At 48.6% G+C, this 25864-nt stretch overlaps 1 protein-coding gene across 1 annotated transcript in view; it reads right to left on the minus strand.

Annotated features, from left to right (window-relative positions):
- The window catches only part of SNX29 (sorting nexin 29), a 568687-nt gene that overhangs the window by 39743 nt on the left and 503080 nt on the right, over positions 1–25864 (minus strand). The window contains exon 20 of the mRNA XM_066274829.1: positions 6467–6606. Coding sequence (XP_066130926.1) covers positions 6467–6606 — 140 coding nt within the window. The remainder of the gene's footprint in view (positions 1–6466; positions 6607–25864) is intronic.

Genomic DNA, 25864 nt, shown 5'->3' on the forward strand with positions numbered 1-25864 from the left:
ATTCTACATTAATTTTCTTCACATTCATTTTCATTCAGCAGTATATTTTTTTTGTCAATTTTCTATCTCCCCCACTCTGAAAAGCAGAGGATTTTTACCTTTTTTCTGTCTTGCTCTCTGTCATTTTCCCAGTACTTGTTGGGTACTTAGTACATGCTCAATAAACAGCAGCTGATGAAAGCAATGTTTGCCCAATACAGACCCCTTCGAGGGGACTTTTCAGATAGCCACACAGCAGAATTTGTGTCCTGGAAATGTTCCAGATTTTTCTGGAAACGAAAAGCTGTGCCCATCACTCTCTTCCTCCCCCTTCTCCCTCCTCTCTGTGGAAGTGGCCTCTCTCCTGTCACCACCAAATGGGAGGAAATGGCAGCAATGGAACATAATCACTGTGATTGGTGGGCTGCCTAGGGGACAGGGAGGCTAGCTGAGAGGAAGAGCCGTCGCCCTCATCACTTCCGAAGAGGGGGATTCATCCTGATTTCTTTGAGCGGGAGCCCTGTGGACGAGCAGGGCCAGCACCCTGGGGACCAAGCTTTCCCTGCATGCCTTGAAAGCCCCTTTACATGTCATCTCTGCAGGCGACAGGTCCATGGGTCCCCAAGGGAGGGGTCTCAGATAGGGGCTTCCCAAGGAAGGAGGAACTGGTGTTGTCCTGCAGGAGAGAACTGGCCCCTGAAAGGGAGGCTGCCCCGGGCCCAGGCCAACCTCTCGGCCTCCAGAAAAGCCAGAGCTCCATTGTAGCACCCCGTGTCCCCAGGGCAGCCCAGGGGCATCATCCAGAGTTGGAGAAACCAGGGCGGGAAGGGGGCAGAAGGAGGTACTTCCAGAATAATTTGAGTTTCCCCAACAGATCAGCGATGGTGGCTCCGCATTTCCTGCAGGAGGAAATTCAGATGCAGAGGAGACCCCTTGCTCCAGAGCCATGCCTCCTTGGTGGCAGGGCCCAGGCTGTGCTGACTCCAACATCCCCTGCTTTCCCCTGGGCCACCAGGGGTCTCAAACCCACATGCTTCCAGGGCCAGGCAGTGACGTCAGTCAGCAAAGTGGGCCAAGAGGAAACGCAAGAGAGAGGACGGAAAGGGGCCAGACTGGGGGACACTTGTCCCCTCCTCACATTTTTTTTTTGTATTTTTCTGAAGTTGGAAATGGGGAGGCAGTCAGACAGACTCCCACATGCGCCCGACCGGGATCCACCCGGCATGCCCACCAGGGGGCAATGCTCCGCCCATCTGGGGCGTCGCTCTGTTGCAACCAGAGCCATTCTAGCACCTGAGGCAGAGGCCATGGAGCCATCCTCAGCACCTGGGCCAACTTTGCTCCAATGGAGCCTTGGCTGCAGGAAGGGAAGAGAGAGACAGAGAGGAAGGAGAGGGGGAGGGGTAGAGAAGCATCTGGGCACTTCTCCTGTGTGCCCTGGCCGGGAATCGAACCCAGGACTCCTGCACGCCAGGCCGACGCTCTACCCCTGAGCCAACGGCCAGGGCCCTCCTCATATATATATATATATATTCCATGCCTTTCAATTCAATATAATACCAGTTATTACCACTTCAAAATACACAAGATAGATGCTGTTTTCCCTTTTTGTTACAATAACTCTTAAAAAGCAATGCATAGTATGAGAACATTTTTTAAAATGAAAAGCAAGATAACCCATAATTTTACCTACCAGAGAAAAAACTTTTTTTTTTTCCCTAAATGAGGTATAATTGACATATAACATTATATTAGTTTCAGGTGTACTACATTATGATTCTATATTTGTGCATATTGCAAAATGATCACAATAAAGCTAGTTTTCGCCCATCACCACACTTAGTTATGAAATTATTTTATATTTAACTTTATTTGTATTTGTATAATCTTTATATTTCACTTTCGAACACCGTCTACACCTAGCCAGGCTGCTGGTCTAGCCATATGCTTTGAGACCTCACGTGTAATCTCTGCTCTCCCTTCTGGCGACTAGGTGGTGCTGGGGACGCTGGGGCCTGGGAGGTTCGGGCTGTTCCACCAAAGGCCCGGAGAGCAAGGTTCCTAGGAAGGGCCAGTGTCATTCCTGTTAACAGTGAGCAGGAGGTAGTAGGGCGAAGGTATCCACTTAGGTTCAGGTGACCTCTGGTGGTACACAGCTTGGAAAATTGCATCCCTGAGCTAAAACCCCTGCTCACTTGGGAGAGCATGGCAGTTCAGATTTCAGCAAAAAACATCTTTAACAATTTGAAGAGCGAGTGTGGCGGCAGGTGGGGGTGGGGATGGGGAAACCATCGCGTGCTCTCTGCCAGAAACCCAGCTGGAATTGGTGCTGTGACCTACATTACTCGAGCTTCCACCTCCGTAACTCTTCCTCTCCCCTCAAGGAACAGTGGAATGTGATACGTTTCCCAAGGATAAATTACTCTGCGGAGAAAGCCCGTTTTAATAACATGCTAAGTGACAGCACAGCAAATCATCTGAGCCGTCGCCGCCATGCGGTCCAGTTCCGCAGAATGACTTCTTGGAATCCGAGCCTCCCTTCATTAACGTGCTTCCAGAAGCACACCTGATATTTCCTCAGTATCTGCTAACGCCTGCCACATGACCCGTCCCCGTGTGCACCTTTCTCTGAAATGCTCGGGCCCACAAAGAGTATGGGGCTCCCAAAAGAAGAGGGTGTTGGGGGGCAGCCATTCATCTACTCACCATTTTGGTGGGCATGCTGTGGTCCCCACCAGGGCCACACTGACACACACAGCTTAGAATGAAAAAGAAATGGCCCGCTTCCTACTGCCCTACTTTCTAATGCAGACCGCTGTTGGCTTTAGCAAGGAAGGCAACGGGAGGCAGAGAGATTTGGAGGAAAAATGCAACCTGCTGATTCTTCAGCTCTCAGATCTGTAGAGAGGGCAGAGTACTTGGAAGTCACAGTGCCCCTTGCGGAACGCAGTGAAATACTGACATGGTAAACAGGAAAAATGAACCAGAAGACTGTGTACAAAAGCAGGTCCCATTTAACACTGGACTTCGGGCTGCACAAGCTTGAAAGCTTTAAGGAATATTTATTTTTAAAAAAACAACACCAGAAGAAAACCAGGAGCAAGGTCTACCCCAGGGTTTTGTTTCCCCATCCACGCACCCATCCTGCCGGAAACTGGAATGGGCCCACCGGTCCTGAAGTTCAGCAGTGCACTAGCTCACAGGACATACAGGGAGCACAAGGGCGAGCCAAATGCACCATGGGTAACGTGCAATGTCTGGTCCTCACATCCAAACCCTGTATGAAGAGGCCAACTGAGCAGTGGGACTGCAAACCCAGGTGTTTACAGGGGACAAGCAGGTAATATGAGTGAGTGATGGCACTTCAGTATATGAGAAAAATAGCAAGAAATAGCAAGGAAGGCTCCGCTCGGTGAGAACATGGTGGTCCTGTTGGGCTAGAGCTATAGCCCAGTGAGGCTGAGTGGGAATGGAAGCGGGTACTTGTCTGCTCTGGCTGCCATAACAAAATACTACATAGTATTTGTGGCTTAAGCAACAGATATTTATTTCTCACATTTCTGGAGGCTGAAAGTCCAAGATCAAGGCGCTAGCAGACTCCGCTCCAGGTAAAGGAAGGCAGCCTCTTTGGCTTCTAGACAGCGGCCTTCTCATTGCGCCCTCACATGGCAGAGAGAGGCACTCTGGTCTCTCTTCTTGTTGTAGGGGCACGAATGCCCCACCCTGGAACCTCACCCAAACCTAATCACTTCTAAAAGAGTCCAGATATCATCACCTTGGAGGGCTGAACTTCCACATATGAATGGGGGGGGGGGGGATACATTCCTTCCATAGAAGTTGTCACCAATTCTCATTTTCAGAAGTCTCAGAATAGATTTTTAAAAATCTGACACCGTCTCACCTTTTGACGTTGTCCATACTTTAATTAAAAAAAAAAACAAAAACAAAACCCCACTGGACTGGTCAAATAAAACAGGTCAGAGGGTCAGGCACTATCCACAGGTCATGGGTTTATCACCCATGCCCCAAAACAGGGGCTCTGGCCCCAAACAGCCCAGGCTCCCCATGTGCTGGCGGGTAACCCAGGGGTCAGCCACGTAACCCAGGAGTCTCACTTTCCTCATCAGTGTTAGCTGGAACCTTATAAAATGGCCCTTTTATTGACAACTTGGTAAGGTTCCACCTAATGAAATGGAGGTGTGGTGCCTACCAAATGGGCTCTCAGGGAGAGGAAGCAGGTCAGCCATGAGGGCAGCACCCTCCGGCAGGTGCTCACCCAGCGGAGCGGGGCAGGGAGCCGCACACCCGCCACCTAGCAAACAAGACCACTGGTGTTCAGTAGCTAAAGCTGATCTTTGGGATCCTGAATCAGCATTTAAAAGAGCCGAGGAAATCTCTCAAGATTTATTCATTTATTTTAAAAATGCTTTTCAGGGATTATTTCCTCAGCCAAGAGAGTTTTAAACTAGGAATACCAGTCTCGCTGTTTTCCGTGGAAGCACACAGACCAGAAATGATCACATGGAGGTTCACCTGCTCATCTTCCATTCCCCCAAATGAAACAACCTGCAAATTCCGACCCGTAACCCCACCTCGCTCAGAAAGACAAGGTGGAGAGGGCAGCTGAATTTGGAACCGCGAGGAAAGCCAACAGAGAAAAGCCGTTTAATTCATCTGGGGTCCAGACCAATGTTCAGCCAGAAATCTCATGTCAATATTGTGGCATTTGTCACAATCTCCTACTGAAGTTCTTTGTATGTTTTAAAGCCTATGAAATTGAACCTTATGTTCTCTGCTAATCAGGTGCAAAAGGTTGTTCTCCCAGCTCTGCTTAATGACAACCAGCGCGGCTGAGAGGTGCTCTCTCATTAACGCACAATCTCCACAACCCCACAGGCCAGTGTTTGCTAGACGCTGGACCAGAGATGCAAGGACGTGCCAGGCGGGAAGGCCACCAGCTTGCCTGCGTGGGTAGGTTTTCTCCTTCTCAGACTGGTGGCAGGCAGCCTTTCTTAGCATCAAAGCCTTAGGACCAACTCTCTTTAACTCAATTTTCATCAGGGAATTCAGCCAAACGCACAGGGCCCAGTGAGAGTTTAATTTCCAATACCAATCATGGGCTGGGGGAAGAACAGCCACTCCTCTCGTGAACTGGTGTGGCGCTCCGAAACAGCGAGATCAAGGTCCTGGTATCACAAACAACTGATAAAAATAAAAAGTGTTCCACACAGTGTATTCTATTAAGAAAAGGGTGTCTTTATCACAGGCAGCACAATACAATTATATCTTCTCACGAAAGCCGCAAAACAATTAGAAAAACCTGAGCAACCAGCTTGACTACGATTTCAAAGGCCCTGAGCAGGGAAGCGGGGCAGCGCGGCCCGTGTTTGACTGGGAAGTTCAGCTTGGAGATGTTGGGAAGCGTGACGCTGAAGGAGCACCCCCACATCAGAGCAGCCTGTGTTTAAGTTACAGTATCACTGTCAGAATCGCTCAGATACCCCCCACTCCCCCAGAACACCATTGAAAAGAAACTCTTATCCCAGCAAATCACACAGACTCAGACCACCGTTTCTCAGATAATGAGTCCCCGTCCCATTTTGGGGGCACCACAGGGTTACTGTGTGTTTCTATCCTGTGTTTTCGTGATGATGACAATATTTTAGAAATAATGAAGTTACATTTTATAACATCTAGACTCTGTAAGAACCAAGAACTGCTTCATCATTCCAGTTCTCTAAATTCCAGGGACGTACATGTCTCAGGCCAGTAAGAGACTTCTTAGGACAAAAATGGACTCACTGGTGAAAAGGTGGTGACACCACGTGACGGCCACCTGCTTCAAGGTGCCACACAAACAGATGTCTCCCGGCAGAGTGACCCGAGAAGCACGGGAGGCACAGTCAGCAGGCAGGCACCGGCGTGGCACACGACAGACCGAAGACCCCGCGCACCGCTGCGGGCGGAGACTCGGGCTCGGCAAACGCCGCAGCAGCTGCACTGACAACTTCGAATCGTAACGACTGTGCATGCTTAACGTGTAAACTTTACATTGTTTTACTTTATAAGGAGGTGTAAGAGCAAGGAATGTATATCTAGTTTTAAGTTTGTTCATACGTAAGTAATATTAATATGAAAATCATTTAAGTGGACGGAGTGGGAGTCTGGGACTTTTTTGACACTGCGAGAGCATTTTAGCTCGGGAATACCTGTGAGCTGCAGGGAACATGAGCCTTTCTGTGACCACAATGCATGCAAGTACCAAACCTCCCAGCCCTGCATTTCCTTGCAAACCTCAAACCAACAGCGTTCATTTGCAGACTCACTCTGTCATGACCTCCAAAGCACTGTGCCCAAGTCTGTCAGTGCTTCCCCGGGAGGCTGGGTCCCTGGGTGTCTCGGACACAGATGCGCATGGCTGTCCAGCATGGAAGAGAGACAGAAGGCGAGAAGGCGTGCGGGCAGAGCACGCCCGAGTGGTACTTACACAAAGAAGGGCATCAGCTGGATGAGGGTCTCCTTCTTGGGGCTGGTGGCAAACTCGGGGACCATCTGGATGACTTTGTTCATGACATGACGCAGGTAGGTCTGGAGCTGCTTCCTTCGTTCCTCTACGAACTTGGCATCCTGAAAGGACAGACAGCTGTGCTCAGAGAATGCTTCTCACCCATCGAAAAACTTCCCCACAGAACGCACATGACCCAGCATCACCACCCAGACAGCGCAGTTACTGAGTGACTGCCATGCAGAGGGTGTCTCAGCTCCACACGTGTGGTCACGTTTAATAACAGGGAAGATGCTCATGATATTAAGTGGGGGAGAGCAGGACCATCAAACTGCCCACAGTGTGTGCCCATAAATGAATGAAGGCTTGGCAATGGTGGCTGTTGTTTACTGAGTACCCGCCATGTGCCATTTGTGAGGCTCAGGACTAATAAACACAGTCATTGCTGTGGCCCTGGTGGGGGTCACAGGCCTCTGAGGAAGACACAGATAAATCAGTGACCACAAGGTCAGTGTATAATTCTTAATCACACTAAATGCCACCTTGTAGAGAGGGCGTTAATTTTGCCTCCACAGAATTCTCCGAAATAGAAATAAGTTGCCACTATTTAAGAAAGATCTTATTAGTAAACAAACAAATGCCACCTTCTCCTGAAACACTAGGAGACAGGCAGCACAGTCTGCCCACAGGTCCCACTGGGCAGGCACAGGTCCGGGGCAGTCCCCACCCCTCCAGCTCAGGGGCCCATGCTCCGGCCCCTCCTGCTCACACCCCCACCAGCCCTGCAGCTCCCTGGCCCTCGAGGCAGGGCCAGCTTCCCAGCTACGTGCCCTGTGTAGCCATGTAGGGTTGGAGCTTGGATCTGTGTGGCGATCTGCTGTCACTGTCTTGGAATTCTTAATAATTTTGGAACAAGCACCCCACACGTCATGCTGTCCTGGGCCCCCCAGATTCCACAGCCCGTCCTGTTCATTCCCATCTGCCACAGGGGCCCTGGTTTGTAAGGGAGGCCTTGGCCAGCAAGGGAGCAGGAGAGGCTTCTCCGAGGAGGTGATGCTCTCGCTGGGCCGACGGCCAGGAGGGCTGAGAGGAAACAGCAGAGAGGGCGGCAGGAGGGACAGGGTCCTTCATCCTCACAAGAACAGAAGATGCACAGGCTGGCTAATCTCACCGTACAGTGGCTAATCTCACGTGACAAAGAAGGAAACCATGGTCTAGAGAGGAGCTGGGAGCTCACCCCCGGGGTCCGACGGGTGGAGTGGGGCACTCCTCTCCCCTTACACCCCGGGGTCAGCACAGAGCCAGCCCGGGCGGGCCTCAGCCACAGTCCGCTGAATGAGGCCTCACACCTGCAGTCACTGAGAACCTGCCCACTGTGTACCCTGATCCCTGACTGAGTCCCCACAAGGCCCTGCCAAGGACCCAAGCGTGACAGGGAAAGTAAAGACAGCCGAATTTAGCAGATAAAAATACAGGATGCCCAGTGAAATTTGAATTTCAATAAGCAATGAGTCATTTTTCAGTTTTCATAACTCAATATTCAATAATTCATAATTCCATAATTTTCCAGCATTCAAGTGTGCACCACACAATAAAACCTTTCCGGGGGACAGTTGGGACATAGTGAAACTAAGAAATTATTCATTGTTTATCTGAAGTTAAAATCTCCATGGGTGGCCTGTGTGTCACCTGCAGCCCTCTGAGCACCAGGCAGGAGGGAGAAACACGGAGCAGGTGCCCGGGCACTAGGAGTCACAGCCGGTCCTCTAGCCCACAGCCACTCCCTGATGACTCAGCAGCGGGGACATCCCTCCAGGGGGGGTGGCAGCAGTGGAACACTGCTGGTGGCCACTGCACTCCATCACCAGCGCAGTCCTGGGCAGCTGAGCGGTGCGCTAGCGTCCCCGCAGCCTGGCGGGAGGCCCAGGCGTGCTGAGTGGGCAGAGTGGAGGCACCGGCCAGAGAGCCACCCGTGCTCTGCTCCTGGCCTGAATGCCAGGGTTCCATGGTCTCCACGTTTTAGACACTCCTCCTTGGGAAGGTGGTTAATATGCCCAGTTAGTGCCGACCCAAGCTGATTAAGCCTAGTTTTTCATCTGCACAAGCAGCCCTGAGGACGGCTCGCGAGGCCCTGCTGCAGGAAGATAGAACGGAGCTTAACAGCCCGGGAAGAACGCGCGGACGCTCCTCTGCTTGGAGGGGCTGCTCAGAGCACTCCAACGCGACAGGGAGAGACTGGTGATGGCTCCCCACGCGACCTGTGGGGCTGGATGACAGGGTCCTCGGAGGGTGAGGATGCCCAGATGGAAGGTCAGAGGACCCACCCAGAAGTTGAATCTGCCCATTTCCGCTTGGTCAGCGCCTCTTCTCCCCGAGGTCCCGGGGCAACAGGGCCTTGGCAGAAAGGTTACCACCTGGAAGAATCCCCAGTCCTTCCCCTGTACTGATTCCTTAGGCTGGCAGGCCCCTGGGAACCCCTGGGCGCCCCTGAGAAAATCCAGCACAGCAGCAACGTGAACTTGATATGCAGGCATTCTGGCCTGAGCCACGCAGAAGAACAGTGCTCCCCACGGCATCCTTCTTCTTGCTCTGCGCTCAGAGATCCCCCTGCCTCCCATTCTTACTGTACGTCTGAGGCTGGACACAGGCTTGGGCAGGGTCAGGAACCTGCCTGAGAGCTCAGAACCCAGGGTCCCAGGTCTTTAACCTTCAAGCAATGAGAGCCGCCTCAATCCAGAACATTCTTGAATTTACCAGAGAAAAATCTACAGATCTCCTAAATGGCAGGCTTATGGGTTGGCTTTAGCGGAAGACATTTACTACGTGACCAGAAGGCCCTGTCACTGCAGTGCTGACTGCGACCCCTGCCCGGGGATGCTGTGTCCGTGACCACGGAGGTGCCGGCACCTCGAGCACACCCGTGATGTGGCAGAGCGCTAAGGGGCAGAGACCATCTCGGAACCGCTCATGGACGCTTGTATTCTTTCCTGGGACTGTCATTTCACTTCTTACATTTTTTTTATTATAAAAATTTCAAAATATGGCAAAAAGTAGAGCAGCTAAATCCCCATAACCTTTTTATCTAATCTTATCTGAAAGTCTTCAGCCTTTTCCACGGGTATTTCACCATCTTTACCTTTCCGCCGAGGTGCTGCACCTTTCTGCTAAGGCGTTTTAAATTTGGTTCAGCGTGACAGTTCACACCTGCAGGCTGCGGTGCGTTTCTGCATTAAGAACATGTTCCTGTTTAACCATGATCACCTCTGACAAAAGAAATGGCGTTCTTTCGGTGTTAGTGCATACCTAATACGGATTCACACATTTGAGTGTTCAAATGTGCCTGCTGTTTCTGGAATTTTTTCAAAATTTATTTTTAATCTTTTGGTATGACGTGGCTGTACAGATTTCAAGTCTGCAATCCGATATAAAATCCCGAAAAGGAGCCGTGGTCCTCCCAGCACAGAGCTGACGGCTCTTCAGCAGAGTGACTGCAGCCCGCTCAGAACAGAGTCCCCTGTGGATCAGTCGGTGCTGACCTTTGGTGAAGGTGGTCCTCCTGCCTTTTCACCACAAGCTGCTGATGGCGTGTGCGGCCTAACAACGTGTTAACCTGGATATTTCTGCATAGATTCGGACTCCTGGCCTCTCTTGAAAAATGAGCAGACCCACGCTCCCGAGCTGGAAGCACAGGGCCACATTCACTCCCGCCTGCGCCCCCGTCCCATCCTCTGCCTGCCTCCCGTGGCTGGACTTTGAGACGCCTCATTTATACCAGTTGCACAGATAGCAGGATTGCCCGAAGTCCTGCAGAGCCACGGAAGAGACCACCCCCCTGTGCGATGATCACATCACAAGATGCGACGACAGTCTCTCAGGCAGCCAGAGCACGTGCACTGCCATTTATCAGCAGGTAGTACGTCAGGTAGTAAACCACTTGCGCCTCGGGCTTCTCATCTGTAAAACAGGGATTAGGATGGCGCCCCCCTCGTGCGTGATAAACCTAGACTGAGCACCTGGTAGCCTAAGCGTCGCCTGCCCAGTTCTGCAACAGGCGCTGATAGTGCAGGGATGCTCTAATTCAAGGAGGTGCTATGTGTGCAGGCTGCAGACAGGCAGGGAGGGGGCTGGTGCTCAGGCAGGGGGCACGCGCGGGCTGCTGTAATCTACAGGTGCTCAGGGAGGCTCACAGGAAGTTTACATGAGGAATGCAGAGAGGGTTCACTCAGAGGAAGTGAGTCCTTGAAGATGCTGCTTCAGCTTCTCTCAGAGGAAAGACATTGTCAGGTGGTCTAGGTGGTGCCCTCAGTGGGGGAAGGGCATGGCAGGTGGAGGGAACGGCAAATGCAAAAGCCACTGGCATCTGACCAGGTGGTGGCACAGTGGACAGAGGGTCAGACTTGGATGCAGAGGCCCTAGGTTTGAAGCCCTGAGGTCACTGGCTTGAGCACGGCCTCATCTGGCTTGAGCACGGGGTCGCTGGCTTGAGCCCAAGGTCGCTGGCTTGAGCAAGGGGTCACTCTCTCTGCTGGAGCCCCCCAGTCAAGGCACATATGAGAAAGCAATCAATGAACTAAGGTGCTGCAACGAAGAATTGATGCTTCTTATCTCTCTCCCTTCCTGTCTTTCTGTCCCTGTCTGTCACTCTCTCTGTCTCTGTCACAAAAAAATAATATTAATAAGTAAATAAAAAAATCACAAGCAGCGAAGGAGCTTGGCTTGCTGGAAGGACAGAAAGAAGGCCCCCGTGGCTGGGCTTAGTGGGTCCAGGGAGGTAAGACTATAGTGGCAAGTGTCCAATCGCACACAGCCTTGAGATGAGGAAAGAAGCCTTAGGGAGGTGGGATACAGGAGGCGCATGCCCTCATAAGCACTTAGGAATACTGCTGTTGGGGAAACAGGCAGTTGACGGCACTAAGCAGAGTGGCCTTTCCAAAATCTATCACAACACTCTCCTGTTTGGAATTCTTCCTTGGCTCCCCATGAACTCTGTCTACCTCCCAACACTTACATCTAAGCCACTTACATGGCTCACAGGAACCTTCACAGGGTGGCCCTAGCATGCCCACCAACCTCACTTCATGTCACCCGGTACCCAACATCAACACCCACCCAACACCATCAACACAACAGCCCTCGGACTTCCTTCCTGTGTCCTGCACTCTGTCTCCTCCTGCGTCCAGGTCTTTCGCAGGCTGTTCCCTCGGCCGGGAATGCCATGTTCTTCAGGCTTCTGCTCTTGGGCTCCCACCTCCTTGAGGCCTCCTGGATATGCCAGCTAAGGTTGGGGCTCCCCAGTCCCCCATCCTCATTCCTTCACAGCCCCTACAGCTCCCTAGAATGATCTCATTGGTTCATTGTGGGCCTCCTCTACTCAACTGTGAGTCCCAGGAAGGCCCGGACCTTACCTGTATTCTCATTGGTTCATTGTGGGCCTCCTCTACTCAACTGTGAGTCCCAGGAAGGCCCGGACCTTACCTGTATTCTCATTGGTTCATTGTGGGCCTCCTCTACTCAACTGTGAGTCCCAGGAAGGCCCAGACCTTACCTGTATTTTTCATCCCTATAGGACCAGAGCCTGACACAGTGTCCAGAGTTCACAAGAGGCTCCATAAATATTTGTTGCAAGGATGAATAAATGTGGGGGAAGCAAGGGAGACCACCAGTGAGAACAGTTAGGAGGCACTGCCGAGTCCAGACAAGAGATGGCAAAGTCCCCGACTATGGAGTGTGATGGAGAGAAGGAGGCTGGTCTATTAATTAGCTCCCTGGTCCCAAGTCGCTCTGGGCAGGAAGGGAGGAACAGAAGATCAGTAATAAGTGAATGAAGACAGGGAGCTGGTCCTTCAAACACCCCATCTGCCATGCGGGGCTCCTGGAGGAGACTTGCATCATGTAGGGGCCTGCCCCACTGAGTAGGGTCCAGGGCTTACAGAGCCTTGGGGTGCGTGAGATGTTTGGGCTCTGGGGGCTGCAGCCCAGACACGGCATTGGGTGTGACCGGAAGCCGGCGCTGGAATCTGCCAAGCCCTTCTGGTGGCCGCTTCATGAGCCCCCGCTGCCCATGGTCCTGTGTCACTATGGGCGGCATGCCAATCACAGTTGTCCCTTTGTCAATATGGTTCAGAACTAATAACAGAGAGCACTGGGAGCTAGTCCTCGCTTTACAGAAGAACATTCAGGACTCTTTTAATAGAAGTATTTTTTTCCTCCAAAAAAGGTTAATTTTATTTTGAGCTTCAAGAAGATAAAGACACCATCAAATTAAGAATAGCTATTTTTAAAATGATAGCTGACAAGCTATGGTTTCCAGAACAAATGCTCAGCCCCCCACCCTGCCTGCACCGTACAGCATTTTCTCCTTTGGGTCATTCCTGACAAGTGCATCTTCCCAACCGCGCCCACCTCTCCCAGGGGCTGTCCCCAGGAGCTACGACGCTCTGTGTGAGCTGTCGGGTGGTAGGGGTGACCGCGTTTCCAGAGCTCCTCTTGTTTTCATCTAAGGCCGTCAGTGGTGTTTCTACACTAGAGAGAAGGTCCACTCCATCAGGAGCAGCAAGCAGCCCGGGCCCTGTTGAGAGATGGCTGCTTCGGAGTCAGCTGACCTAAAAGCACACCACTGGATAGACAATTCTAGTTGGAATCGGAACACCAACTAGGACGCTCAAGGGGCCAGGCACTAAGGCCCCCTGGCAGGGAGAGTCCCTCCCCTGTCCGGTTCCGATGAGACCGGGCATAAAGGAAGACGGGTTTCCCAGCATGCCTGCAGTGAGATGGCAGCCAGCAGCCAGGGCTGGCCGCTGCGCAGTGAGCGGGAGGGAAGCAGCCACGTCCCAGGTCCGGCCATGACAAGGAAAGTGCTCTGAAGCTCCTCTTTCCCTCTCTCTCCCCCTCCTCCAGCCTTGTGTGGAGGCCAGGCATGGAGACGGCAGAACCACTGGAAAGAAGGGTCACCAGAGCCACCCAATCTGCATTGGGCTATGTAATGAATGAGGAAGGACCTCCAGTGCTAAAAGCCACAGGGTTTCAGATTTACGCCACATGCAATTAGAGATAGTTGCGTTCATGGCTCACTCGATGACTCTGCCACATGCCTGCCCTCATCAGAGACAGCGTGCCCTGGAAAAGCAACACTGGTAGAGAGGGGTGGCCAGCCCTGGAGGAGCTTAGAGGCTGGTAGGAAAAAGAGACAAAAGCAAGTACAGGAATCCACAGCGATCAGGGCTATGGCAGAGACAGGACGGACAGGAGGAAGGAGGACAGACTCGGCCCGGGAGGCGGTGCTTTCAAAGCTGAGACCTGCAGATGAGAGGAAGGCAGCACCGGGGACAGGAAATGCACAAGAATAAGTTCAAAATGGATAAAGGCTTAAGTGTAAGACTCAAACCATAAAAATCCTAGCAAAAAACATAGGCGGTAAAATCCCGGACATTTCTCATAGCAATTATCTTTTCTGATATATTTTCTTGGGCAGGGAAACAAAGAAAAAAAAAATGAACAAATGGGACTACATTGAACTAAAGTTTTTGCATAACAAAGTAGACCATCAACAAAATGAAAAGACAACTCTCTGCATGGGAGAACATTTGCCAGTGATACATCTGATAAGGGGTGAGTTAATATCCAAAGTTTATAAAGAATTTATAAAACTCACCACAAAAAAAATCAAACAATCTAATTAAAAATGGGCAAGGGACCTGAATAAACACTTCTCCAAAGAGGACATACAGATGGTCAACAGACATAAAACAAGATGCTCAGTGTCACTAATCATCAAATAAATACAAATTTAAACTACAGGGAGATACATCACCTCAGACCTGTCAGAATGGCCATCATCAATAAATCAACAAACAACAAGTCCTGGTGAGGGTGTGGAGAAAGGGGACACTTCTACACTGCTGGTGGGAGTGCAGATTGGCACAGCCACTGTGAAGAACAGTATGAAGTTAACTCAAAACATTAAAAATGGAACTGCTTTATGACCCACAGATTCCACTTCTGGAAATGTACCTGAAGAAACCCAAAACACTAATTGGAAAGAATATATACACTGCTATGTTCACTGCAGCTTTATTTACAACAGCCCAAGTGCCCAAGAGTAGATGAGTGGGTGGAAAAGTTGTGGTACATTTCCACACTGGAATACCATCGGCCATAAAAAAGAAGGAAATCTAACTTTTCTCCATGGTGTGGATGAACCTGGAGTACATTATGCTGAGTGAAATAAGCCAGAGAAAAACAGGTGCAATATGATTCCACTTATATGTGTAATCTAATGAACCAAATATGCAATAAAAACAGACTCAGATCAGACTGACAGCTGTCAGAAAGGAGGGGGCTTGGGAGATGGGTAAAAATATGTGAAGGGATTAAATAAACAAACAAAACCCCCTCACAGACACAGACAACAGTGTGGTGATCACCAGAGGAAAGGTGGGTGGGGTAGAAGAGGGTAAAGGGGGCAAACGGGGACAGAAGGAGACTGGACTTTGGGAGGCTAACACACAACAATACAATATACAGATGATATATTACAGAACAGCATAATGAATAGTGGGTCACGAGGGACCCTTCTAGCAGGTTCTAAAACATCACCCCTTTTATAAGCTTTCGATGAAGCGTTTTTACCAAAGGCGCACAAAGTATCTGTCCCTCCAGAGAGCTGTATGACACACAGCCATTCCCTTTCCCCACATCTCTGCTCAGAATGAAATGTAGAAAAGAAAGGCTCTAAGCATGAGTAACTTTTGGCAGAACTTACTTTCTCTAAAACAAAGAGACTTTTAGCAGAACTTACACTTTTTTCTAAGACTCCCTACTCCTGGCCTTGGGGCTGGTTTCCCAGGCTGTGGCCTTAGGATAGTTCTGCAAGGTTGCAGATGTTCCCAGAATGTTTCTCCCTGAGTTAATCTTTGAGCTAAGCATTGTAAGAGAGCTTGTTTCACTGCTTTGTTTTACTGCTGGGCTTTCCCTCCTCCCCATTCCCCAATCAGTGGGTAATACTGTCTTTAAAAACTAGCCCCATTAAAATGTCTATATTACCCAAAGCAATTTATAAATTCAATGCAATACCAATTAAAATACCAATGACATACTTTAAAGATATAGATCACATATTCCAAAAATTTATATGGAACCAAAAGAGAACACGAATAGCCTCAGCAATCTTAAAAAAGAAGAATAAAGGGGGAGGTATCACACTTCCTGATATCAAGCTATACTACAAAACCATTGTACTCAAAACAGCCTGGTACTGGCATAAGAACAGGCATATAGATCAATGGAACAGAACGGAGAACCCAGAAATAAACCCACAGCTCTATGGACAACTGATATTTGACAAAGGAGGTAAGGAAATACAATGGAGTAAAGACAGCCTCTACAACAAATGGTGTTGGGAAAATTGGACAGCTACCTGCAAAAAAATGAAACTAGATCACCAACTTACACCATTCACAAAAATAAACTCAAAATGGATAAAAGACTTAAATGTAAGGCTTGAAACCATAAGCATCTTAGAAGAAAACATAGGCAGTAAGCTCTCCGACATCTCTCGCAGTGATATATTTGCTGATTTATCTCCACGGGGAAGTGAAATAAAAGACAGGATAAACAAATGGGACTATATCAAACTAAAAAGCTTTTGCACATCCAAAGACAATAAGAACAGAATAAAAAGACAAACTACACAATGGGAGAACATATTTGACAGTACGTCTGATAAGGGGTTAATAACCAAAATTTATAAAGAACTTATAAATCTCAACACCAGAAAGAAAAACAATCCAATCAAAAAATGGGCAAAAGAAATGAATAGACACTTCTCTAAAGAGGACATACAGATGGCCAATAGGCATATGAAAAAATACTCAACATCACTAATCATTAGAGAAATGCAAATTAAAACCACAAGGAGATATCACCTCACACCAGTCAGAATGGCGCTCATCAACAAAACAACACAGAATAATGCTGGCGAGGATGTGGAGAAAAGGGAACCCTCCTGCACTGCTGGTGGGAATGCAGACTGGTGCAGCCACTGTGGAAAACAGTATGGAGATTCCTCAAAAAATTGAAAATCGAACTGCCTTTTGACCCATCCATCCCACTTTTAGGAATATACCCCAAGGACACCATAGAACGGTTCCAGAAGGAGAAATGCACCCCCATGTTTATAGCAGCTTGTTCACAATAGCGAAGATCTGGAAACAGCCCAAGTGTCCGTCAGAGGACCAGTGGATTAAAACGCTTTGGTACATATATACTATGGAATACTACTCAGCCATAAGAAATGATGACATCGGATCATTTACAATAACATGGATGGATCTTGATAACATTATACAGAGTGAAATAAGTAAATCGGAAAAAACTAAGAACTATATGAACCCATACATAGATGGGACATAAAAATGAGACTCAGAGACATGAACAAGAATGTGATGGTAACAGGAGGTGGGGTGGGGTGGTGGGGAGGGAGCGAGGAAGGAGAGAGAGGGGGTGGGGGGAGGGGCACAAAGAAAACCAGATAGAAGATGACAGAAGATAATTTGACTTTGGGTGAGGGGTATGCAGCAAAATCAAATGTCAAAATAATCTGGAGATGTTTTCTCGGAACATATGTACCCTGATTTATCAATGTCACTGCATTAAAATGAATAAAAATAAGATTAAAAAACCCCCACAAAAACTAGCCCCAAACTGAGTTCAGGGCCGCATGATTTGAATGACTTAGGTCTCCGTGTGGTCACCGGCTTTAAAATAAAGACTCCTTAATTTGGCTACTTAATTGTGTGGCAATATGTCTGTGTCTTGCTGTTCCGGTACAACATAATATCCCTTCTATTCAAATGAGAGACCTTCCTGTCGTGCTTACCCTCTATTTTTCTATACAGTGATGACGATGTATACCCCGGGTGCCTGGTGACAGTACCTGGCATCCAGTAGATGCTTGGTAAGTGTTCACTGACTAAACAACTCTCTGTTGAATACGCCCTCTGTGTATGTCATCCCCTCTAAGGTCCACACGCTGCTCTCCCACCTGACAGTTGGAGAGGAGGCACCGAGAAGCTAAGGAACTGGCCTCAGCTCACACAGCTAATGAGAAGAATGCAAGTCCAACCCCGGCTTATCTCACCTCTCTTTGCTGGGCTTTGAAATTCCTGCAATGAAGCCTGAAAGTCCCTGTTAAAATGAAACTATGTCCCCTGGAAAAGTAGCAGTTATCAAGCTCTCGGATAATGGCCATTAATTATAGCGCCACCTGGGTTACCTGAAGGACAGGTTCTTGTGGCCCTGACGGGGCAGTCTGGTGAGGGAGTGTTGCCAAATGCAAACATTACACTGGGGAACAATATTCTTTTTCATTTTCTGTTGCATGAGGTTTTAGAACATTTTCTATATATTTCTGCATCACTGATTCCCAATCTGAAATCCGTTTTGGGTGCATGCTCTAGTTTTTATGCAATTTTAATTTCTTTTTGTTACAGTTAATGGCATGCATTGGTTTTTAAATTGGAGTTAAAGGGCAATGACTCTTGGATTGAACATAACTACAAGACAATTAATGTTTTACAAACTTTACTTTTACATAATTGTAGTTGTTTTTAAATGTAAAAAATTATCTGATAAAAACACCCTCTTATTTTAAGATTGAATCATGGCTTCTTCAAGTAGGCGTAAATGTAAGAACAGTCCTGACACCTTCTGTTATATATGTGGCTGTTACACACTTCAACGTCAAAGGCGCAATATTTCATCATTTGTGACACGTGCATATATTGCCTATTTTCAAGTTCCCCTTGGCGATCAGGACAAGAATTGGACTCCTCATATTGTATGTCATGATTGTGAGGAAATGCTTTGTGACTGGACAAAAGGAAAACGCAAAGGAATGCCTTTTGGTATTCCCATGGTTTGGCGTGAACCTAAGGACCACAGCAGTGACTGTTATTTCTGTTTGATCCATACAAAGGGCACTGGCAAGAAAAAACGGCATATGATCGCATATCCTAATATTCCTTCAGCAATATGACCTATCCCACACTCTGAGACACTCCGGTTCCAGTTTTCAATGGTTTTATTTCTTCTAAGGATGAAGAAAGTGAACATAGTGATCAAGTGTATTTTGATAAGATGCATGAGGAAATGGTTGTAGAATCTGAAGGGTCTTCTGATGTCAAGCAGTCATTAACCCCTCAGCAGTTTAGACAACCCGAATTGAATGACTTAGTAAGAGATTTGGGCCTATCAAAGAAAGCAGCTGAGTTATTAGCCTCCAGGCTTCAAGAAAAGAACATACTTCACCAGTCAGCTAAAGTATCCCATTTCAGGAAGCGTGAACAAATTTTTGTGGACTTTTTTTCCGAAGACAAACACTTTGTTTACTGTCATGATATCAGTAGTCCTCTCAGCCAGCTCGGTGTTACCACTTACAGTCCAACAGAATGGCGGCTATTTCTTGACATCTCTAAACAGAGTCTGAAATGTGTTCTCCTACACAACGGTAATGTTTATGAAGTGGTTCCAATGGGTTATTCAACTCATCTGCAAGAAGATTATAATGATATAAAAATTGTCCTCGACTTACAGAAGTATGAGGAGCATAACTGGATCATTTGTGTGGATCTTAAAATGGCAAATTTCCTGCTAGGACAACAGAGATGTTTCACGAAGTATCCTTGCTTTCTGTGTTTGTGGGACAGCCAAGGTCGGGATAAACACTGAACACAGAAGGAGTGGCTGAAATGTGAAGCTCTGGAAGTAGGGATGCAAAATATTGTGAATGAACCTGGAGTTAATCGAGACAGGATCATTTTTCTCCCACTTCACATCAAACTTGGCTTAATGAAGCAGTTTTTTCAGGCTTTAAATAGAGAAAGTGAATGCTTTCAACATATTATTTCTGCTTTTCCTGTCTTGTCTTTCGAGAAGATAAAAAGCAGATGTAGTTGATGGACCTCAAATTCGAACCCTCATACGTGACGAAGAATTTGCCAGAAAGATAAATAAGGAGAAGAAAGCAGCATGGCAGTCTTTTGTGGCAGTTACAAAGAACTTCCTTGGCAACAAAAAAGCAGAAAACTATGAACTTCTGGTTCAAAGGATGCTGTTGGCTTTGCACGACATTGGATGTAACATGAGTGTTAAGATTCACTTCCTGAACAGTCACCTTGATAAGTTTCCCGAAAATCTTGGAGCTGTTAGTGATGAGCAGACTACTGCTGGAGCATCAAATGAGATTGTCCTCAACAAGTACACAAACACAAGAGCTACAAGAGCTACAGATGCAAAGTTTTGGCCTAAGTAGAATTTAAATAAGTTTTGCGCAAATTTCATGATTAAAATAAGTGTTTTAATATGTTCTATTTCGAAATTTGTAGACAAATTCTGATGCAATCATATCTTTTAGTGTATTAGTGTATTTACTGCATTATATAAATTATATAAATTTATTTTCACAAAGATGATGCCCCAAGAAGACATTCTACTTCATTGTTAAACTAAATGTTGAACATTTTAAAATAAGATGTAAACCTAAAATCTTAAATTGCAAAAAAACTTTAGCTTACAGAGAAAAACTAATGTCAGATTTGAGATCAGCACACTCGAATTAGGTAAGAACAAGTGTTTTTGTGGACGCAGCATAAATTTTGTTCCCCAGTGTTATCCATTCTCAGAGTCACTCCTGCTCTAATAGAATTGGTGTCTGGGTTTCCTTTTTATTAAGCTCTGGTCTATCTTTCCTCTAAACTTCTTTTTATGGGCTTGTTTCGTAGACCTGGTTGTTTCTTAGAGGAGGCTCCTCCCAACCACCCTGTTGCCCCCGCCCCGTGGCACGGAGCTGGCATGAGCACTATGGGGAGGTGTGGGGCAAAGCCTACCAGGTAATGGGCATGAAAAACTGGAGTGTAGGCATCTCCAGTCATGAGGTGAAGCCAGGGAGACCAACTCCTGCCCTTTATGCACAGGATAAAAACGAAGCTTGGCTCTTTCTTGTGCAGTACTCTACGGCCTGCCGGTTTGGTAAGGGGGAGGGGTTGCAAGTTGGGAAGTGGGGAACCTGGGTCCTGGTCTCACGCTGCCCCCACACTGCGCACGTTCTTGGGAACACCAGGTTCCCTCTGAGCTGCAGTTTCCTCACCTGTGAAGGGGGAGGGCAGGCCAGCTGCCTTCCTGTGGGGACACCTTAGGAGCTCTGATTTAGTGAAGCTGCTCTTTCTGCTCTCATCCACGTTTCATGAGACTTCCCAGAGGACTCACGTCACACTGCTGTCGCCAGTCATAGGGCTTCTCCACAGCACGACAATGTCAATCAAAAGAGATGCAACTTGGCTAGTTTGTTAGTGAGAAATGCATGATGGGCTGATAGCACCCAAAATCCATACGGCAAAGACCTAACGAATGCTGAGTCTCTGTAGGTCTTCCCCTAACCTGACCTCTGCAGGGGACCTCCCTTTGCCCTGAGAAAGCACAAGTTCATCAGCCTGTTTCCTCATTCAACCTTTGATCTGCTGGTGCTGCTTCACTAGTTGGGCCCAGGAGCCACCTCTCTCCTCCCAGGATTTCCTTCGAGAACATTCAGGTACTTGCTATTCTTCTCCCCTGTATTTTTGTCCCCATCCTTACCGCCTCTCCTATTTATTGTGAAGTCAAAAACTGCTGCTGTTGGCTTGTGAATGGGAAAAAAGTAGAAGGTGAAGGGGGAAGAATGAGGGAACGAATCATAGTCAAAATGGTGGGTAAAGCCGCGGAGCTTGCGGCGAAGTACCAGGCTCCTGCTCAGCCCTGTGGGCCCTGGCGATGAGGGTGTCATTGTCATCATCATTATTACCACTGTCATCATCGTCCCCCTTCACAGGTAAGGAAGCTGATGCTCAGAGACGATATTCACCATGCCCAAAGTCAACAAGTAGAAAGCAATGGTGCGTAACCCCAGGTTGTCTAACACCAGGGCCCTTGCTTCTAATCCCCTGGTATTCTCAATAATATTTACTTAAAGAAGAAAGAAGATGTATATTTCTCAAAGGCAATGGACTGGGCGCACATACAGTGAGTTGGGAGCTTACAGAGCCCACAAGCCACTGAGCACCCCGGGGCAATCTATCCCCGCTGCACGGAGGGCAGGGGGAGGTGCTGCCGAGATCTCAGAGGGACTCTACCTTCACTTTTCCAAGGCCACATAAAAGAAGAAGGGCTAGAATTCAAATTCTGAACTTTCTGACCCAAACCCCCTGCTGTCTTTGCACGAAATTGCTAAACGCTGCTCTATTCTGTGTAGAACAAATTATGTGCAGTGAAGGCAAAGAAACCATGCCCCCTGCCTATCTAATGGGAAACAGAAAGCACAAAGGAACTAAAATCATCCTCACGATGGAGGCATGAAGAACAACAGCAGGAACAATACTAAGAGCTGGCGCGTGTTTACTACAGGATACTCTGTTTTAAGTCCTTGATGCCCATTATTTGGTTTCATCCTCAAAAAGACATTCCTGAAGGTTCTACTATCATTCCCATCTTCCAGATGAGGAACTGGAGGTGTGGGCAGAAAAAAAAACTTGCCCTCTAGTTTTTTCCAGATCAAGCTCCTGGCTCTGATAAACTAGAGCACTGGCATATAACCCAGGTCCTCTACTCCATCAGTAGCACGTGCTAACGCCCCCATAGGGCGGGCAAGGGGCTCCTGAAGACCTACCGCCCTCATCGTATCTGAAATAGGACTTCCCATGTGAGACACAAGAAGATTTATGACCCAGCTAGATCTGATGGCCTCTGGATGAAGTGTTGCCTGTGACGGGGAGGTAAAGAGGCTGACCCGAGACGACATCACAGACCCAAAGTCCTCTCCATGTTTCCTGTATGAAAAAGTCCCCAAGACTTAGTGCCTGCACTAAATGTGAACTTGCTCCTTCTGTTGGTCCAATACATCCTCCCCTTCCTGCTCACACTGTCCCAAGTGATCCCCAATGCTTACAGGTCTTATTCTAAAATAGGGAGAGACAGATCAGACACCAGGGCTGAGAAGCTCAAGGGTGGAATATAACACATGACAGAGTGTGAAATGTACAGTAGCACTCAATGGTGTCAGTGAGCTGTGCCAAGGTCAGAACAGAAAACAAAGCCTGACCCCCACCTGCAATGACAGCCTCCCTCCCCAAATTTACATGCAAAGGCAGGAAAGAAAGCAGGTCTCTTGTTAAAGAATGAAGAGAGGATCCACAGGGGTTCAAGGTGCGTTGACATTCTCCTCCCACACTCTTCTCACAATGCTGACGGCAATGATAATAATAATAGCATCCTTTAGTTTGCACTTACTATGTGCCAAGCACTATGTGAAATGTTTGCCTGCATTACATTAACAGTCCCCTCCAATAGCTTTATGAAGTAATACTAATATCCCCATTTTGTAGGTGAAGAAACTGAGGCTCCAAGAGATTAAGTGTCTCCTTTAAGGCAACCCGCTGGTGAGGAACAGAGCCGGGATTCATAACCACGTCCATTGGAGTTCAGCTCATGATGTCCTGACTCTTAGGATCATCAAAGTTACAACCACAGCAGACCTACAGCTTTGCTAAAAATAGAAATAAAAACAAGCTCATCCTGCAGGTCATAGAGGGTGGACACAATACCGTAATTCTAAAAACCTCCTCTTGGCACAGCAATATGTATTTATGGCTGGGTGAATTCTTGTCTTTATGTCACCAGAAAGCCATCTGTGGGCGGGTGCATTTCGTACAGAGGCTCCTTGGCAGCCTCGGTTATTAAGTGGGTTGGATACAGTGGTCTGGCCCCCACGGGCGGGAGATGGTCTGCACCGTCTCGTCCACCCCCCAGGGGCCCGGCAGGGGCTGGGCTGATGGCAGGACACAGCAAATGATTTCATGGCACGGAAGCAGCAGGCTCGGTCGCAGCTAAAGCCTATTTTTCTGTTAGTGACTTTGTAGCCAAGGGAGACTGCAGGCTGGACCGCTGGGAGGAGGGGAAGGCTGGTTCATGCATTATGGGAAGAATTCAGGAGAAAAAGACATTGCTCATGTTCAAAATGTCTCTTCCAGGAACTGCAGACTCCAGGCTGGAAGGGGCCAGGGAGGCACGGGCAATGGAGGGGACAGTTTGGACAGGGCGGGCAGGGAAGGGGCAGCCACTGCTTCAATCCTGGAAATGTCACCTCATGGAAAAGTGGGCCCACTGTTGCCAGATCACCTAAATTATGTGAAATTCTGGATTTTAAAATATTGATAAATTGTGAAACATGTAAAGACCAGGTGGATCAAATAAAACACAGAGTGCAGGCCACATGGAGCCACAGATCTGAGACATCTTGTCCCAACCTCCTCGACTTAGGATGCTTTCTACAAGTTCACGGAGCCACAGGCTTGGAATTGGGATTCTTTAGGAAGGCAGTGTGGTGTGTCCCCAAGAGTCACTTAGAAGCCAGCTCAGCTCCAGCTGCAGCTTAGCTGAGCGATGCTGCCTTTCTGGCCTCCAGTTCTTTGTTTGGACAAAGCCGAGGTTAAGGATGCCCGTGGCAGAGGACTGTTGTGTGAGCAAGTGGGATAATGCTTGTAAAGCAAGAACAGGGGTTGTTCTCAGCACAGAGGAAACAATACAAACACACTACAAATCTCCTTTTTAGACAGAAGCATAATTCAGGTTCCTTCTGCCTTTAAAACTACCATATTTTTTAGCAATCGGCACTATTTGGTCAAAATAAACACAGTTGATTACATGGCCCAGCAATTCTATCCTGAGCATCCCAGAGAAGTTCTCAGACAGGACCAAGAGGGTCACACACAGGAGACTGACCGTGGCACTGTTTTGGAGTGGGAGCGGTCAGCAGCCACGTAGAAAAGGACAAGTGAAACGTGGTGGGCACACACCTGCAAATACAGCAAACAGTTACAGCAGCAAAGTACAGGCATACACAGCCACACAAATGGAGCTGAAATAGGAGGCTGAGAGAGACGATTAAAAGACCAACTATGATAGCAGCACAAGGCCAAACAGGTCAATTAAAAATATAACAGTGTTGCCCTGGCCGGTTGGCTCAGTGGTAGAGTGTCAGCCTGGCGTGCAGGAGTCCTGGGTTCGATTCCCGGCCAGGGCACACAGGAGAAGCACCCATCTGCTTCTCTACCCCTCCCCCCTTCTTCCTCTCTGTCTCTTTCTTCCCCTCTCGCAGCCAAGGCTCCATTGGAGCAAAGATGGCCCGGGCGCTGGGGATGGCTCTGTGGCCTCTGCCTCAGGCGCTAGAGTGGCTCTGAATGCAACAGAGCGACGCCCCAGATGGGCATGCCGGGTGGATCTCGGTCGGGCGCATGCGGGAGTTTGTCTGACTGCCTCCCCATTTCCAGCTTCGGAAAAATGCAAAAAAAAAAAAAACCACAACCAACAAAAAAAATAACAGTGTTATATATAAAAACACAACATGTTCTAGAAAGGAACACAAAGTGACAGCTACGAGCCCGAACGCTGGCCCAGCTGCTGCGGCAGGAGAACAGCAGATCCAGAGGAGGAGAAGAACACACAGGGCTCGAGGCTCAGCGTGCCCATGAGGACAGTGAGCTCAGTGTGCCAGGGGCCGGGGGATAAAGAGCAGACACTCGCTGTTCTGTACCTGAGGTCCAAAGAGGAAAAACAAAAGGGAGAGATGGGCTCCTTTCCTGTCGGTGCCTGTGCACTGCCCGACCTCCCTCCCTCAGACCCAAAGACCACGAGGGATCTGGGTTCAGACGCGTGCTGCCCTGGAAGGGCTCCAAGTCCGACTCCAGGGACTGAGGCGAGCCGTGACATTGCAGTTTTGGTGCCAGTCTTCCCGGGGGCGCCGTGGGCCCCACTCTGCTCCCCTCCTCCCACCTTCGCCGTGGTTTTGGCTGCGCTGCCCCTGGACCAGCACAGTGAGCACTGGGCTGACAGACGGCACGCACTGGCCATTCCCTCACTGCCCACCCGCAAGTCCCCTCCCAACGCCCTGATCATTTCACAGGGACTGGAAACGTGACGGCCATATGTGGTCTGGTTTACAGATTCTCAAAGGTTTTAACGGCAGTGGTGGCATTAGGTGGCCCATCTCTGTCTTAATTGTAGCCTCTGTGGTCAGTATAACTCCTGAACTACTGATGCCACAGGTTGAAATGGCTGGATAGGCAAAGGAAGGCAGAACAGGGTCAACATGTGAACACCAGCCAACGTGTGCCGAATGCCAGGAACGGAGTGGAGGCACTACGGGTACTAATTCTAGCCCTAGTACCAGGTCACAGGGGAAGCTCTGCCCCTCCTTGTACAGTGGAGCCCACCTTCCTCCCCCTCTGCCAGGCCAGCACGCCCCAGGGAGACCCTGTCCAGGTGGACTTGGGTGGGAGGAATGAGCAGGTTTCAAAG

The sequence above is a fragment of the Saccopteryx bilineata genome, chromosome 4 (genome assembly GCF_036850765.1).
Source record: "Saccopteryx bilineata isolate mSacBil1 chromosome 4, mSacBil1_pri_phased_curated, whole genome shotgun sequence".
NCBI classification, from domain to species: Eukaryota; Metazoa; Chordata; class Mammalia; order Chiroptera; family Emballonuridae; genus Saccopteryx; species Saccopteryx bilineata.